The 18,927-nt window shown below is 37.2% G+C and overlaps 1 protein-coding gene across 7 annotated transcripts in view; it reads left to right on the plus strand.

Moving 5' to 3' along the window:
- The window catches only part of LOC18436720 (ion channel DMI1), a 44,751-nt gene that overhangs the window by 14,911 nt on the left and 10,913 nt on the right, over positions 1 to 18,927 (plus strand). For 2 of the 7 annotated variants that reach the window (XR_016044132.1, XR_016044131.1), the window contains exons 4-10: positions 1,154 to 1,336; positions 1,501 to 1,560; positions 1,648 to 1,851; positions 6,745 to 6,993; positions 8,235 to 8,333; positions 8,976 to 9,170; positions 16,238 to 16,314. Coding sequence is in view for 3 of the 7 variants with exons in the window: in XM_088851563.1 (XP_088707689.1) it covers positions 1,154 to 1,336; positions 1,501 to 1,560; positions 1,648 to 1,851; positions 6,745 to 6,993; positions 8,235 to 8,333; positions 8,976 to 9,170; positions 16,222 to 16,314 (1,083 nt within the window). In the remaining 4 variants the exon portion in view is untranslated. Of the gene's footprint in view, positions 1 to 1,153; positions 1,337 to 1,500; positions 1,561 to 1,647; positions 1,852 to 6,226; positions 6,328 to 6,744; positions 6,994 to 7,649; positions 7,752 to 8,234; positions 8,334 to 8,975; positions 9,171 to 16,221; positions 16,315 to 18,927 lie in introns of those variants that run through there. The other 5 variants (XM_088851563.1, XM_006846943.4, XR_016044133.1 and 2 more) reach the window with 4 other exon arrangements.

Genomic DNA, 18,927 nt, shown 5'->3' on the forward strand with positions numbered 1-18,927 from the left:
GTTCTCTCTTTCTCTCTCTCTCTCTCTCTCTCTCTCTCTATCTATATATATATATATATTTGTTGCTATGGTTACTCAACCTTCTTAAACATTCTCTCTCTCTCTCTCTATATATATATATATATATTTGTTGCTATGGTTACTCAACCCTCTTAAACATTCTCTCTCTCTCTCTGTATATATAGATAGGTTGATAGATAAATCAATAGATATATATATATATATATATATATATATATATATATATATATATATATGGATGCAATTAGAAACGCCGTATATATGGATACAAGTAGAAAAGCCATATACACTTTGGTCCATAAATGCCTTCCACAGCTAATACAATCCCTTTATAGTGCCCAAATTTTATTTGCTCTTTGTTGTAGAGTTTCTAAAGAGCGATCTAAAGCATCAAAAAATGTTTCTTAGCGTAATTCTACTTCCTAATGAATGCACTTCGTTTCTCCACCTGTACAACCTTATTTTAAGTGGTTCCTTTCCTCTTTCCATATTGATGCTAGAGGCCCATATGGGTAGAAGGGAAAAAGGCAAGCTAGCCGCCATACATCATTATCCTGCTTTACTCTTAGTTTCTTCATAAGATCTTATTATTGCTCTAGATAACTTTTGGCGCAAACCTTTATCAACCTTTCTAATGTGAAGTTTAATGCCAAGGTCCTGTGAAGATAATCCCTGGGAGACCTTATGCTGTAATCAGATGTGCCTCATTGTTCACATGATCAAAGTCACTTACCATTTCCTAATGTGAGAATTTCTTTACGTGAAGAGTGAGAGTTATCACCTATTTCCATGATCCATCACTTACAAAACCTTGGGCAATAAATAATGAAGATATTATAATCCAAACGAATAAACTAGCATGCCTCTGTATCATGTGATAGGAATACAGATTATGGTACACATAATGAGTGTCATTGTTGCAAAATTGGAAAACCGTCGATAATCAACATGAATATGAAAAATATCCTAGTGCTAATTAGCCATTAAAGAAAGTGCATAAATAATAACCAATAAACCTTGACATTTTCTTCCCATTTATATGAATGAAATGAACCTTCTGAATAAAATAAGTCTCCATGGTAAATGTTTGCGAAACTAATGTGTTTTCATATTACTTGCACTTTTGTCTTAGGGTTCATTGTTGAAGCAGTTAGCAATAGCAAATCAAAGCCTAGGTGGTGGTGTAGTTGTAGTTCTTGCTGAAAGGGACAAGGAAGAAATGGAGATGGACATAGCAAAGCTAGAATTTGACTTCATGGGAACATCTGTTATTTGTAGAAGTGGTAGTCCTCTGATACTTGCTGATTTGAAAAAGGTGAATTTGTTTTTTATACTTATGCATTGCTTCTCCTCTCTGGCATGTTAGTTAATCTTTTTCCTTGTCTTGTTATATCTAAAACACCATCTGTTCTACTTATGTCAATTTCCATGTTACATTAAATACTTTTATGCTAATGCAAATGGCTTAATTATGTGCAGGTTTCTGTCTCAAAGGCTCGTGCCATTATTGTGTTAGCATCTGACGAAAATGCGGATCTGGTTGGTTATTTTTTCCCTTGAACAGCTGTGATTTTTATTCCAGTGAATAGCTATTTTATGATACAATTTCATTCTGTTCTCATCTAGAGTGATGCTCGTGCTTTGAGGATCGTTTTGAGCCTCACTGGAGTCAAAGAGGGTTTGAAAGGGCATGTTGTAGTAGAACTGAGTGACCTTGACAATGAGCCATTAGTAAAGCTCGTTGGAGGAGAGCATATTGAAACAGTTGTTGCTCATGATGTGATTGGACGCTTGATGATACAATGTGCACTGCAACCTGGCCTTGCGCAGGTAAGTTAAGAGGCAATTTTATCTCCTTTCATGGGGAATATTATCAAGAAGTTATTTAGGGTAACATGATTATCAATATATTCGTATGTGCTTTTGACACAATGCCAAAGAGTACTAAATTTTGTTGTTGTATTTCTAGGATTATTTCGTAATGCCACTTGGAGATTTGCTTTACAAGGTTTTCTTTAATCAACAATAGAATTTTTTATTTCTTCTGTTGCTTTTTTTGTTTTTAGGTAATAAATCCCGTACTGCTTGCTTTTCTTTTGACGGAACGGTTTCCCAGTGGATTATGAGACATTTGCATCCACTGATAGTTTGGCATGCATCAGATATCAAAATCTAGTCTGCATGTAGATAAATAAATAATTGGTGTGCAATTTTAAAATTAAAGCTTGAATGGATATTAAAAACTTATTTGTATATGTAAAATAAACTGAAAGCTTCAATGGATATTAAAAACTTTTATGTATATATAAAATAAAATGGGAAATTTATCAAAATACCTTAAGAGACGAATTATTTAACCTTTTACCCCATATAGTTTGATTTAATTCCAAAATACCCATCAAAAGACACATGATCATGAGTTGAAAGAGTTAAAATGTGTAATATGTTAATTAGTGTATCTCTCATGGGTATTTTGATAAACTTCCCAAATAAAATTCCTACATGCATGTGCATTATGCACATACATAAGTTAATGTACGAAACCCGTACAAGTGGTAGCATGATCATGACCCATGCATAACACATGTTGTGAACATAGCATGACCAACTGTGTGCGCAGATTAGGCCCTGTCTAGACCTGGACACAATTCTTTGGTTCATACATCTTGACCTGGACCCCGACCTTCCGGGTCCACTGCTTGACCCGACCTGATTGATAGTGCTATGTGTAACACTTCTAAGTAGGTGTGTTCCTGTTCAGGTTAAATCATGAACCAATACAAAATAGTTTTTTTTTTTTGTCTCTTTTTTTTTATCATTATGACCTTATTCATGTTTTATGGCCTTTTGCAGCATTTTCAAAGAAACAGAGATAACTAAAGGACCAACCCAAACATTTTGTGGCACTGCCTAAAGTATATTAAAATGATATTTTAGTCATTTTTCCTGGTCTTCCCAAACACACCCTTATCAGTTAGACACTTCCATATATTCTTATGTGTTTTTTCTATGTTTCAAGAGGCCACATATAGCATGATTAGAACTTGAAAGACCATAAATACCTAGCCATGCAGACCTATGGCTGACGCATCGAAACTTGGAAAAGGTTTGGGCTCTTTTAGATTGTGGTGAGGGACCACTCCTAGTGTGTTTTTGGCGTAATACTGAAAATGACTGAAGTAGCATTATGATATACTGGTGATAAAACACTTACAGAACACATTCTGTTTGGCTCTTTCTTGATCCCTTTTATTTTTAGACTGCCAAATAGCTGCAAAATGTGACTAAGGTGAAAAAGAAAAAGGAAACAAAAGAAAAAAAAAAAGAGAACTTGTTTTGCTTTGGTTCATGGTTGACCCTAAACAAGAGGAGACCTACTTAGGCTATTTAAACTCGCCTTAAGGAGAGATTCTCATACTTTAATGGAGAGATTCCATAAACTTAGCCTTGGTTTGTGGAGTGCCCTCAAAGGCTTAGGATTATACCAATCTAAAACCTTCTAGAAAAATACACCTATATCCTATGAAAAATCAAATTAAAAAAATAAATTAAAAATTTGAATGACCCAATTTTTTATTTGCATCAGAAACCTTAACTCTCTGCGCCAGATATGTTCCTACTAAATATTGGTCTCATAATGTCCAACACTAAGCCTTTTAGTAGTTCAAATTAACCTAAAATCTTAATCTATTGTAATCTTGTTCGCCTTTGTGATCTCTACCAAATTAGGAAAACTGATATAGTTAGGAAATCAATCCAGAATGGGAATTCGAAGTCTAATAGTAATCCTATCTCAATTTAGAAACCCTAATCCGAATTAAACCGAATCCCTTTTTACTAGAAAATCAACATTGGATTCCAAAACCAATCCTAAGCTCCACACACATATTATACTTTTTAAACACCAATATTTCTTGATCTTCCAACAAAAGTGGTTTAAGAGTTTATTTATTGAGAATGTGAAACAAAAGGAGAAAGGGCTTGCAAGAGAAGGTTGGTTGTGCAAAAAGGGGAGCAGAAAAGAGTATGGAGATCTTATTTGCATGCAAAGAGAGCAGAAGAAGAAAGGGTTTGTAGAGAGAAAGTTGGTTGTGCAAAGAGAGGGATGGAAAAGGGGTTTAAAACTCAGATTTCTAGATAAACATTGGGCAAGCAGAAAAAAAATGCAATGATGGACTCATTGGGGTTAACAGCCCTTTTTTGCCACTAGCCTTGGGAATAAAATCCTTGAAATCTAATGATTCGGGCTGCATTTTGTTCTCGAGGATTCCAAGCCCTAAGCTCTGGTGAGGAGTAGGTTATTATGTTGGTAATGAGAAGGGTAGTATTGTTGATGATGGGGAGCAGGGTTGTACTCATGGTGGTGGTTAGGATAGTGCTGCTGGTGAGGTTGTGGATGGGGGTTGGCTCTGTAGGGGTACTATTAACCTCTAGTGGAGGCTGAGGATCCAAGGACTGCAAAAAGTACCCATCTCCATTACTTAGGGAAACCTCATTAATTAAAACATAAAAGCTTGAAGATATTTTGTATGGTAGATTTTTTATGGAATCTCTTATTTTTTTTTGAATGCGGTGATAATGTGTCAATGACAAGAGTTAATAAGGTAGCTCAATTTTGAATATAATATATGATACATGCCATTCCCTCGGTAGAGTTAGGCGGTCTGGTCATGTGCAATACCGACCTAGAACAACACCGGTTAGGAGGGTTGATTTAGTTCAAGTGGAAGGCTCTAAAAGGGATAGGAAAAGACCCCTAAGGACATGGATGGAACTAGTGAGAAAAGATATTGTGGCTTATGGTATGATTGAGGCTATGGCCTTGGTAGAGCGGAATGACAGATATAATTCATATAGCCAATCCCAACTAAATAGTTGGGATAAGGCTTAGATAATGATGATGATAATAAATGATGATATATGGTATGCAACATGATCATGACTTACTATATAAGAAAAATGGGATTATGGCTTAACCAAGAAGCCCCTGAAAACTACAAGGTTGCTTCATGGCTAGCCCATGACTCTAGAGCCTCCAATGGTGCCCATGACCTTGCTGTGGTCATTCTAGGCAGGGGATCCATAATTCTCATGGGTCCCACATTGGGGTGGGTATTGCAGCACAGACGTGGTTCTCGCATTCGTGGGAAGTATTCCCTTTTTGTAGATCTCATCTGTGGGGATTAATCATGGGCCTCCCAGGCCCCTCCTTCCCTCCCTCCATGCAAACCTAGAGTGCATGTGTAAATATAGGTTTCTATTTTAAGTTTATGAATGAAATAAAAATCTTTATGAACCTCTTTTTGTATCCAACCTTCTACAGTCCCGAGGATGCCTTTATTGCCTTACCGGCAGACACTTCAAGAAGACAACTCTGAGGTCATGTTCCAAATTCTCTTGTATCTCCCCTCTGATAAGGGATATTGATTCTGGACCAGAAAGGCCCTAGGTCTTAAGTAAAAAATTCAGTCTTTGGACTTCGTCGAGACCCATCATCAATCCTGAGGCCTTGTGAGCCCCCCTAAATGATGCTCTGGCAATGCACCGCGATCATCACACCTGGATATGGATTGTTCTAATCATCATTTTTCCATTAATTGGCAACATATGATGTGTCTAACTGGCCAAGGATGTCTGGATGTTAGGTTGTTGATTACACCAGATATTGCGTATTTTTTGACCCATTTTAGTCCCACGAAGGGCTAAAGAAGTATTATGGATTATCAAAATCATCAACTAAAGCAGAGGACAAACATAAGCTGTGTTATCTACTACGTACCAAACCTTATGGTTCCTTGTGCTACTTCATGAGCTTGCTACTCAGTTGGCATCTTGAGAACAATTAGATGGACACACTTCCAATATAGGCAATGTTTCTTGATCAGAGGTGGTACATAAGAGGCAAACTGCAACTTGATTCATCTCCACTTCGGTTTAGGTACTCTTTCTCATTCACAGATAAACACTTAACTCCAGATAGCAGATCTCTTCAGTAAGGGTTTGGCGACAGCCAGAAACACACTTCTAGTTGGCAAACAGTTACAGATTGATCTCTCTCAATGATCATCTAATGTCAGTTCGAGGGACTGTTAATTTTGAATTGTTTGGCAATAATCTAGTATTTTACAGTATGCTTGTCCAGTGTTACGTAATAACATGTTTGTGATTGTAATGAATGTAGGTCGTGTTTATTATATTGTTGCAGGAGTTCATCAAGGAATAGTATTCCTTCTCTTCTAGTTCATTCATGTTTGGTGGAATCATTGGATGAACAACAACAAAATTTTAGTTATGAGGAATGAATTGCAATTGTAACTAAGTCATTCTTGTGCTTGACTTTAATGTCATTCAGTGACTAGTTTCTGGGGTTTTTCTGGGGGATGACGGGGTGGGGGAAGGCTGTACATACAAGAGATCTTCAAATCTATTTTAGGACATTTGGGCCGGCAAGATATGGATAATTGGGGTTACAGATATCTCATCAGCATGGAGAAACAACCCAGATGGTGGCTCTATGTTTTCGGATTGTCGTCCACCAGACATGCTTGTGCAGATAAATTCTTCCTTGCCCGATAAATCCAATAACAATTCTATGTTTTCTTTGTTAAGGAACCATATAAGGGCATCCTTGTTACATGGAATTAATATTTATGCTTCTTTACATAGTTTCATTTATCCTGCATATTACCACAGTGCAATGAGTACTTATATTTTCTTGTGCAGATATGGGAGGATATTTTAGGGTTCGAGAATGCAGAATTTTATATCAAAAGGTGGCCTCAATTGGATGGTATGAGGTTTGAAGAAGTTCTGATTTCATTCCCTGATGCAGTTCCTTGTGGAGTCAAGGTAGTGGCAAATGGTGGAAAAATTGTTCTTAATCCAGATGACAATTACATTCTAAAGGAAGGTGATGAAGTCCTTGTTATTGCAGAGGATGATGATACCTATGCCCCTGGCCCTTTGCCTGAGGTAACTCTCCTTTTTTAATGTTTGTAGCCATGCACGAGGGTTACTGCAATTTTCCATGGTGATCTTGTTCAGTTTTTGCATTGTATGAACACACAATTATATATTTAGTGAAGTGTGGTTTTTGTTTTTATATGATTCATTTATTATAATGCTCTATGTTCTTTTTTTTGTTTTTTTTGTTTTTTGAGAAAAAAAAGGTTACAACGAGATACCGTGACATCTTTCTTCGTATTTTCCACAAGGTACCGTGACTCAATAGCTACCATGGAAACCGGAAGGCAGCAATATCAATTAGTTTCATTGTACTTTAACAATGTTCGGTTCATGAAGTGATTTATTTACTGTATGCATGCATGCAAACATAGTAGGATTGGTAATCATATGTTTGAGCTAGTCAAAATCAACTGGATAATTGTTTAGTATGCTCTATAATTTTCCACGCAGTAAAAGGTTTGGGTATTTGATTAGCAACTTTATATTAGTTTTATAGCTACTGCTTTAAATTTTTTATACATCTTAACCTAGCGTAATACCTTGCATGAATGGTGCTAGAATGAATTTTTATTATTCATGTTGTAAATGGGAGAACTGGAGGGATTCACTGGACCATACAGATGCCTGTTTTTTTCACCAGATCGTTGTGTCCCTTATTATAGGGAAAAAGATGGGCAGTTCAAATTTGGGATGAACTTGAAGTGGAGAACTCCAGATCCCCATAATGCAAACCAGATACTTTACCGCTGAACCAAAGTTCAAGGGTCTGTCCCTATCATGTGCTTATAGCAATTTATAAAAATGTGTATGAATTATCCTTCACTAGGTTTACTTTATATGTTTGCAATATATTTTCCTAACTAATTGTATTTGAGCTTATTCTCATCCTTATCTTCAAAGTACATCTACAACTTTTGTTGATCTTATTCTTAGGACACTGACTATGATTCTTCAGTAGCAACGAGTTGCTCCTGTTATTATTGCAGCTCCTTTACATTCTAACAAATCTCAAATCGAGTTTTCTCATTTCCATGTGATAGAACAAATCAAGTAGCATAAAATCTTACAAACTGCTACTTTATACTTCAGGCATAAAATTCATGTGTGGACGTTAGTTGACCATTGAGAGAACCTATGAAGATTCTACTTTTTTGGATTGTATTAGGACATTGATGATATGATTATGGTATTCACTTGCTTTCATTCACTGTGATCCTCTATTCTTATGTATGTCCCTCTTGCTGCAGGTAAGGAGGGGGTTTCATCCTAACGTTTCCAGCCCTCCAAAGTTCCCCGAGAAGATACTATTTTGTGGTTGGCGTCGTGACATCGATGACATGATATTGGTAAGGTGATAGCAGAAGTTAAGAAAATCTTGTGACATGCTTCTATTTGAAGGTTTGGGTGGACATGGATGTTTTGCTTACAGCCTTCCCTTACTTTCCCTCTAATTGTTTTCTTCAGATTAATTTTTACTGAATTTATTGAGAAAAGGATTCCACTTGCTCTCTTAGACTTTAAGTCTCCTCCTAAAATTCTCTTAGGGCATGTTTGATAAGTGGGAGTTTCTGGAAGTGGGAGTTAAATGTCCCACTTCCATGTTTGATATTACTGTGTGGAAGCTGTAAAGTGGAAGGGTGGCCTGCCGCACAGATTTGTTTTTGTGTTAAAACGGGTTCTTTTTTAGAAGACCTCCCTTCCATCAAAAAGGATGGAAGAACAGTCTTCCATACTCTGTGGGAGAGTCCCTTCCACTCCGAAAAACTACATGTGTCTAACGCACCCTTAGAGTTTAGAAGTCTTCTCCTCTAAAATATATCCCTTGTTTGTGGTTGTGGTTTGACTTCTGTTCCTTTTCCAGTTTGTAAAATTTCAAGCATTCTACAATTGCAAAAAAAATAAAAATTTCAAGCATTCTACAATTGCAAAAAAAATAAAAATTTCAAGCATTTCTCGAAGATGTGTGATGGTACTTCATGTTTTTTCAGGTGCTAGAAGCATTTTTATCTCCAGGTTCAGAACTATGGATGTTCAATGAGGTTCCTGAGAAAGAAAGAGAGAGAAAACTAACTGATGGTGGGCTGGATCTATCTGGATTAGAGAATCTAACGCTTGTTCATAGAGAGGGAAATGCTGTTATACGTCGACACCTGGAATCTCTTCCTTTAGAGACATTTGACTCAGTGAGTACCCCCACCTTCATATTCCATATACTTTGTGCAACGAAAAAGTGGCAGGATGTTTCTAGATATGTCATTGTAGACTAACTGCTCACTAGTCTATTTGTGATGTATGTGTTATTGTAAAAGTTTCTAGAGAGAACTTTACTTTTGTTTCTGTCTGCTTTCTTTGATTTCCACTCTGTGCATCAAGTAAGGCGTGCATGGAAAAGCGACTATTTTCTGCTGCAGCTTCTTTTTTAATGTTTTTGACGTCCATTATGTGATTTTAGTTTATTGGTAGATGATATTAACTGGTTATAGTAGTAAATGAGAACTTAGGATACCAAATGTAGGGAGCTTGAAAAAACCAAAATTGTACGACAAAAAATGGGGGTTTGGAGAACCTGATCCACCATAAAATAAGGATGATGTAGTCCAAAAGTGATATTACATTCAAATAGCCATTGGGCCCTGAGAGTCTCTAAACAACCCCTCCGAATCCTGCTTGACCAGGATTTCTGAGGGAGCACCCATTAGTTTAATGCTTGATTTACCCATGGTCATGAGATCTCCAAATGGAGGATCTTGGTAAAGGATGTGGTCTGGCTGATAACATTTGCCTCCGATTTTGCACGCAGTTAGCTATATAGCATGGCAATGAAGCCCTTGATGTCCTTTGCCCAATGTGTGACCATCAAAGTGATATAGTCCTTCATTGTTTGAATAGAACTTACCTTCCCCTCAAAGACGTGGCTACCCCTTTCTAACCAGATGACGCAGATGTTGGAAATAACTGAGGCCTGCCTCAAGAAGAGGTCCTAAGAGGGAAAAGGAGTAAAGTAGAAGCTAGAGAGTTGCTCGATTGACCGCAAAACTGCCAAAAGTTTTGGAATCAACGTTTCTCACAAGAAGAATCACATTCTTGTGTAGCTAAGAATCAAAGTCCTAGATATGGAATCTTGATTCCGTCAATCCAAGAATCGAGATTCCTAAACTCGGTAGAATCGGATTCCGCAAAAAATGGAAACATGATTCCTTTCTTTTAGAAATGACTTTCGCCTTGGGGAACGCCGAATCGAGATTCCGAAACGGAATCGGTACCCTCATAGGCAATTTGGGTAACTATAGAAAATATACCTTAGAGCTAAAATCCACTTAAAATCCACTAAGGAAAGTGTATGTTGTTGAAATCATCCTTGCTGCATAATTGTGTGTAGTATACATTTACATTCGATGCAAACAATGCCTAATGTTCTTTCACTTCAATTGGAGAGCATGAGGTATATAATTTCCCTAGTGTTCTTGTTGCTATGCCAGCTATGCCAGGGCTGGCCTCGGCCAAGGGACTTGCCCCCTGGCCTGGGCCCTAAAAGAATTTACATGTATAAAAAGTAAACTCAAACCTAAAACAAATTTAAAAGGTCAAACCAAGCTTAAAAAAGTAGTGAAAAAGTGGATTTAATGAGATTTACAATTTGGGACTTTTTTTTAAAAAAAGACAAACATAAAATGGCGATTACAGTAAAAAACTCTCATCAATCTTTGCCAAATACATCCAAAAAAATCATGTAAGAAAAATTAAAATTTGCATAACATATCTTTATTTTTTACAAATTTTTATAACGTATCTTGATATTTTACTTTTTTTGTGAAATTTGTTTAAATGCCCCAAGTTTTACATACAACTCAGGGGTACTCGGCCGAGTCCAAGTCAACTCGGTCGAGTCCCGACACCCCGGTTCTTGTTCTCATCCTTATCCTTGGGATGACCTATTTTTAAATTTGCCAACAATTATAAATATAAATCTGAGTGTGATAGATGTAGTAATCTATAAACTATAGTTGTTTGAATCGGGAGCATGAGCAAGAGTGAGGGATCATTGCATGCTAGAAGTTCCCTAGGTCTGGAGTAAGGACCGCAAATAAATAAAATAAAATTTTAAATTTTAAAAAAAGAAAATTCGGTTATTTTATAATTTTTTATTCATTGAGAATAGTTTATGTTAAAAAATTAAAGGTAAAATTACAGAATCCCCCTAGTTATAACTTTCTCCCAAAAATTCCCCCCTGTCGAAAAGATTTCTACAGTCAATACCCCAATTTTTTTTTTTTTTTTTTTTTCTCATTTGTCCCCTTGACCACTTTTCAACATATTTTTGGACAAAAATCCCCTTATTAAATGAATTTGACAAATTAATTCAAAAGTTTAGAGCCCAGAAATCAAAATGTCTGGCCTCTCTTTCTTAATCCCCCTTCTTTCTCTATTCCCCTTTATTCCCTCTCTAAAACTGCCCCACGAAACCTCCTCTGCAAAGAGCTCCCTCATAGAGCCGTAATTTTCCTAATATGAGTCTGAAAGGTATTTCTCTTGGTTAAAAATGGAATCCACATCTGAAAGTTATTTCTCTGATTTATAGGTGCTCATGATGTCGTTGACCTCATAAACTTTCCTTTGCAACATTTTCTAAGCTTCCGTGTGGCTTGATATGAGCTCAGCGATAAGCCTATCGATCTTGTTAAGAACCAAACATGGGGTTAATTTCTCAACCCAAGCTTGCCTCAAAACTGCGTGGCTTGAATGTGTACGCCTTCTGTTAAATTGACGAGAATCAAAGCCCCATTGCTTAAACGAGCAGCTGTAGAGACCTCACTGCAAAAGTCCATGTGACCTAGTGAGTCGATGAGGTTGATGAGGTGGTTTTTGTACTCCAAAGCTATCAAAGAGCTTTTGATTGTGATGGCTCTGTTTTGATCTTCATCAAGATAGTCCTGAACCTCAGCTTTCCAGCTTGCTTTGGGTGCACCAATCCATTTACTGAACCAACGATTAAAAGGTCACCAAGGGTCGTTTTTTCATGGTCTACATGAGCAAGAATACATATATTTCGATTTTTTCGGTATCAAAATCCCCCATAGTTCTCCAATAAATGAGCACTCTCTTGTCTTTGATCAATGTAATTTCATTATTTTCGCCATCTTTCCTAATTACTTTTCATGGAGGGGCTTCATCCTTAAGCAGAATTTTAGAACTTCTTACACATAAACTGTGCTTAAATTGTTTTTATCAGATCTATCCATCTTAACATACAAACACTTCTTTGTCATGGTGGGGCTTCATCCTCCTCTTCCCCTTGGGGTTATTGTAGTAACCTTGGGCACTGTAGGTGTTAGTTTGGTCTTAAAATTTTGTAGATATTTTTAGGGGTATTTAGGTCATCTAGTACTGTTGATATTTAAGGGCATTGTTCCTTTTTATTGCATTGCTAGGATTTTCTTTTGTTTCTAAACATATGATCTATTGTGAAGGGCTTCTTTTTTTTTTTTTTTGGGTGGGGGGTGTGAGGGGTGGAGAAGTAGAATTGATATGGGCAACGCCTTGTTATTGCATTCCAAGGATTTTTAAGGTTTTCTTTATTTCTAAATATATAATCTATTGTAAAGGGCTTTTTTTTGGGTTGGGGGAGGGGGGGTGTGAGGGGTGGGGAAGAAGAATTGATATGGGGTCCTGCGAAAATATATTTTTGGGACAGGTTCCCTTGTACCAGAGCCTTGAGATCCACACATAATGACATATTTAAGACGTAGTAATTCATTTTTTGAGAGCATGGATCAAATATTTCAGAGTCCAAAAAGGCCTGGAAGAAATCCTTGGCAAATTAATGCAACTAGTGGTATAAGAATTATTCAGCTTATTAATGCGACAAGTGGAACAAGAATATTAAGAGGATGATAAAAAGTTGACCTCTAATCCATTCCTTAAGCTCAAGGACGAGCTTTCCCCCATCTTAGGAGAATGATGTAGTTAGTTTTTGTTTGTTTCTTTTTTCATTTCTTTTTTTTTTGTTTTTGTTTTGGGGTGGAGGGGGGGGGGTTTAGAGTGCATTTCATAGCACTATGAGGTTAGTTTGGTCTCTAAACTTTTAGCGATTATAGGGATATTTAGGTCATTTAGTATTGTGGGTATTTAAGGGCTATTCTATCTCTTTTATTACAAGGTTTTTTAGGCTTTTAGGGTTTTCTTTTGTTTGTAAATATATGATCTATTGTTAAGAGGGAGAGAAGAAGAATTGTTTTTGGGTCTTGTGAAAGATCTTTTGGGGTGGTTCCCTTGCAAATCCAAAGATAAGGTCTATTCTCACAACCTTATTTATTATTTTCTAGTTTGTGTTGTTTCCTTGCCACGAGGACCATGCATTAGGCTATATTGGGACGATCCATCAAAAAAAGAAAACCAGACATTACTTATCAGGTGATCTATAGTGTACACCTTGCACATGTCTATTTGTATCCAACCTCCTAGATCTCGCATGATCCTGCTCGAGATATGATTGAAAATTTATCTCATATGCTTATTCTTTATTCATTGCCCTAATGGTATCCCACCAAGCCAGACTCTTTGAATCCAAGGACAAAATATAACAAACAAAGTTAACCTTGGATTAAGCAAAATTGGAACATATTCTAAAACGTTTTTGTGCATGACAAAAGGAATTGATCAATCTATGAACTTACCAAGTACAGGTTTCTGTCAACAATTTTTTTTGTTTTGTTTTCCTTTTTTGTTCTTTCCATCTGAAATTTATTGGAAGGATTGGAGTGGTAAGTAAAAAAGGAATCAAATCGCACCATCTCTGTGTTAAGTAAATGCCTCTGTTTCTCTTGAAGTCATCATAATGATTCGTAACAAGATATTGGATACAATTGAAGTCCTATTGATATTGGCTACAATTTGACCCAATTCTATCATATGAATGAAATTTATTCTATAAATCAGAGACATTTATTATATGAGATAAACAATGCACCCAACCCTCTACGTTGTCAGAAAAGAGTACGAAACATTATTGCTACCTGTGTTTTGGGTGCCAGAATCAAATGTAGTGGTGGATCTTAACAAGTGAGTGGCAAGATAAAACTTAAAATACATAATTATCATTTATCCTCCCTCCACATGTATCATTTTTTCTGCATTGGATTTCTATAATACCCTTTTGGCCTTAACATTTCTATACACTGAGCCAAATACATACATTTGAGCAGGGTCTGATCAAAGGCCAAGAAAGGAACTGCAAAATAGAGAGAGCGCTTGGGATACTCACAATTTTTATTTGTTTTCTGCCTTTATAATTACCAACAAGAAATCCCTTGACAATAACATCCTATTCTTCCTTTATTTAGTCACTGAAACAACTGGGGAGGGAATTGACCTTCATCTTCATCAATATCCATCGATGTGTCAACATTCAAGGCACGTTAAGCCTGAAGCCTGACCTATTTATGAAACTCCCAAGTCCAAAGTGGGCAATTATTACCATCCAAATTAAGAATACCAAAAGCGTTTCTTTGAGTCTGTAGATCTTCTAACATCAACACATCAGCTACCAGCAACATCTTCAGGGCTTATAACAAAACCTCCAACTACCTGCAAGGCACAATAATAAAGCTTTAAGTCTTGTGTGAATCCGGTATATTGCATGCAATATAACATTCAACGAATCAAATGAGAAGTAGTGCATTGCTTTCTCAAATTAGTGACATATATTGCAAGTTTGATCAGAGCTTATTGAAAGTCACAAACACATGGGAGGCTCGCAATTACATCTGATAGTGGAGAAATAGACCCGGGCTTTGATAGTACTATGAGAAATATGCAGGGCCTGTGTTAGGACTAGATGAATAGATCACATATGGTGTTCAAGATGGCATAGTTGGAGGTTCGAACATAATAAAGGGTTTAACTTAAAGAAGGGATTTCTTGTTATGTGAGAATTGGCCAATAGAGGCTCAAAACTCATATAAGAAAAAATGAGTTGTTTATTACTTCACATCACTGAGCTGGCCGTTGGGTGCGATGCCTGCTCCACTCTTTGGACTAGGACGTATTAATGCAATGTAGTGGACCTTCCTTTTAAAGGCACCAGGTATGACTTCCAACCTGGAGTAGTATGTTATGCATTTGCAGGGCAAGCGGTATATCAATATTCATACGCAGTGTCTTAGCATGGTGTCTCCTTTGACCACCTGTGCATGGAATGCCTTTGTGGCTGGACTGTGACGTGCAAAGTCAAACAAAAAGGTGGTTCTATTTCATTTCAACGCCTCCTCAGTATATCAGTGCCATCCACAATAGGTATCTCTTTGCAAAGTGCATAGATTGGCAAAGCAACTGATAAGGAAAATTTTCATGTTTCTTCTGGAAATTTGTCAAGAAAGGATAGCAAGAGTACTGCATTTTTTGTTTTGATGTCCATCTCGACCGGTTTTACATACAGTTAATCTAAAATATTTTTAAAACCCAGCTAGCAAATAGTTGGCAATCAGACGAAGATTTATAGTGGTTAGTTTTGCAATAGGCCCTCTTTCTTCCATGATATAGAGTGGATGAGATTCCTATGCTGTAGCTATGTGGACCAGACATCTGCTTAGATCTTGATACCATAACATTAGATTATTATTGAATGTCCGAAAATCGATCCCCCTTCTCATAGCCATGAATGGAGAGATACTCCCAAATGCTGATTTCCAAATAAAAATTCAGAAACATGTAGTTTGTGCTTGCATGGAAGCTGAATTTTGTTTTTATTTTTATTTTGATTGTTTGCATGTAAGCAGATTTGGATGGTTTTCTAAAACATTGCATGGCTATTTTCTTACCTAAGGGAAAATATCATAATCCTCATGAACACTTGGGATGTTGTCAGGAGAATCATCTCTGCTCAATGAATGAGTTTGACCATGATGGACACTGAGCAGGACCTGCCAGAAAATGGCAGGACTCCTGTTGTATGTCCCAATCTCTCTCCTCTGCCATCCAATACATTGACTGGAAATTCATGACAATATATCCCGTGTAGACGAGGATTACAGTGACGCTTTAATACAATTCATACTTTATTGTTGATCTGTCATGCTTGATGTTTGATTCAAATCTTCCTGCTATGTTATTTGTTTCCGATGTTTTCTTCAATGCTCCTGTTTTGCTATCCTTCATGATATAAATATTATAGCACCAGGATTACACCATTGTATTCTATTTTTGGACTCTTTTTTGAGCTAACATTTTGAGCAACAGATTTTGATTCTTGCAGATGAGTCATTGGAGGATTCTATTGTTCATTCCGATTCTCGTTCACTAGCTACACTTCTTCTCATTCGTGATATTCAGGTACATATCCAAATTAAAGCATTCAGTTTCAAATGGAATTTAACATTGATTTTTAGCAATGTAAACGTATTTACCTTCAGATTTCTACTTTGATAAAGAATGTGTGGCTATTATGTCAATTGGTTGATAATGATCACCATTGCCAAGGTGGTACATGAAGACTGACGCAGTCCTGCTGATGTCATATGTCATCACCGACGCTTAATTTTTATTTTATTTTATTTTTTACTATTCACGGGTTACTACTATTCATTGGTGCTTTTATCAGGTGACTGTTCACAGGGATATTCTGGAATTGTTAATATTGTTTAGTGGCAATGTGGAGTTTTCAAGAAGCGTTTGGAATTTATCAATTTGTGGGGGTACTATGGTGTTTTATTATAATTAGAATAGTAGCTATGGTGTTTTATTACAATTAAAACTTTGTAAAGAGTTCAGAGAGTAGATTTTCTTATTTGTGGTTGTCGTTGTAGAGAGAGACTTTCCTCCATTGAAGCTTTGTTAGCTTCCATATTATTAAATCTATTGAATTTACAGCCCAAATTTTTGTTTAATCTTGTCGATCAATACTCTGTGCTGCATTAATTGGTATAAGAGTCAATTGATTTCCTTCACGCATCACGGAATTCAATTTCTTTGGAAACACAAGGACGCACTACAATTGCGAAGAAGAGGCCGTGTGAGAGGAAGTCATGGTCGAGGCGTCAGAGTTAGACCTTGCAATGTGCAGATTTGGGGCTTGTGTTTCAAAGATTCGACCAAGGCGCACTAGATCAGAGACGATGCCCTAGAATTACGACAGAAAAGGGGTGTTCGAAGGGTTGATGTCGTGTCTCCAGGGTTTCGGGCACAGACCAGAAGATGATTCAGACTTGGATAGCCTGTGGTCACATCGGTCACAGGCAATAAACCGTATCTCGATTGAAGATTCGTTGGTTCCAGCACTTGAAGGCTCTGAGCGAAGTATTAGGGTTGATGTACCTGATTATACAAGGAGATTACAGCTGGATGACTTCCTTGATGGTTTCAAAAAATTATTTCATTGGAAGGATATGTAAAAAGGTACAATTTGTTGGTATTAGATTAAAAGACCATACCTTGTTGTGATGACAGCAAATACAGGTTGATCGCACAAGAAAAGGAAAGAAAGACGTCCGTGGTTGGGAGAAGGTGAAGAGGTATTTGAAGGGAAAATTGCTGCCTACAGATTATATGCAATATCTTTACGAAAGACTCCCATCATTTACAATAGAAAGATGGTCCGAGTCAGGATTATATGTAAGCCTTCTATTAGTTGTGGAGGTGAAATGATATTTGGGAGAATGATACCATGATTGCACGATATACCAGTAGGCTGCGTGTTGCATTACAAGATGTGCCGTCTGTGCATCAAAGTTTTACTTTGTATATACCCTATTAGCTTTGCTTTGAAAGCCAAGACCGAAGCGCACAGATATGGGCCCAATCGCTTTGTAGTTAAGCAGCCGTCCACTACAAAGTTCAAAGAGACAGTGGGACAAAGCTCTAACCGGTCTGATAATGAGGATGGAGTTCAGCCAAACGTACAAATGTACGCCTCGCACAACACAACAGTCCCATGATCAAAATAAAATATTTTAAAAGTGGATTGGTACCATTGGGTCAAAATTAACTACAATAAGGGCACTTTATTTGACCTAAGAACCATGATTCGCTACTGTTTTCTTATCCAACCCAGCAAAGACCCATGACCCACAGTCTCAATGAAGGGGCTCATAATTGGCTTGTCAAAGTTGGATAATAAATAGTGGAACCATGATCTTGGAATGTAGATCACAGTCTCCCCTTTAAGCGCAAATCTAACACTTATCACTACAGTGCAAATGAGACTCTCTATGCACATGTACACATGTCCCTCTATAGGGGTACTTCTTAGTAATGCAGCTGTCATGTGTACATGTCATGTGAAAGTTTATTGAGGCTTTGGCCTTTGCTCTCACAGGCCGGCACACAAGTGACCACACAGTTCTCTTGATCTACAAACATCATTCCTAGGCATCTCTTCCACCTCAACAAGGGATGACTCATTACTCTAAACCCTTCTTAGTAGTGCCACATGCTCAAGGGTAAGGGTTTTGGACATAACCAGGGCCATTAACTGCCCAACCCTTGGTCAGTCGACACACACTCCTACTGAAGTGCATATTCCACTATAAATTTTTTTTTTTATAAGCTCCCTATGCCTTTAAATGCCACAAAAACCCAACATCTCCCACTTGGCCTTTGAAGATCGTACAATTTCTCTCAAGTCCATCCCATGTGCATATTTGGCAAAAACATTTGCCACCAATTCTTTCGCAAATATAGCCTCTGTGAAATAAGCAATCTGAATCTCTTCTGCTCGGATCTCGTTGTGAATGTGGTAGTAGCATGGCTTTATATGCCTTGATGTATTGTAAAACATGGGATCTTTTGTTACAAAAATAGCTGCTTGGTTGTCGCAGAGGATTATAACACACAGGCACTTTACTGGATCAAATCTGAGATTATTCAGGAACTTCTTCAACTAGACTGCTTCTTTAGTCGTGAGGCAACATGCCATATACTCTGACTCCATAGTCGAGAGTGCAAGTG

This window comes from Amborella trichopoda, chromosome 11 (genome assembly GCF_054954075.1).
Source record: "Amborella trichopoda isolate Santa Cruz 75 chromosome 11, AtrichopodaSantaCruz75HAP2 v2.0, whole genome shotgun sequence".
Lineage (NCBI taxonomy): Eukaryota > Viridiplantae > Streptophyta > Magnoliopsida > Amborellales > Amborellaceae > Amborella > Amborella trichopoda.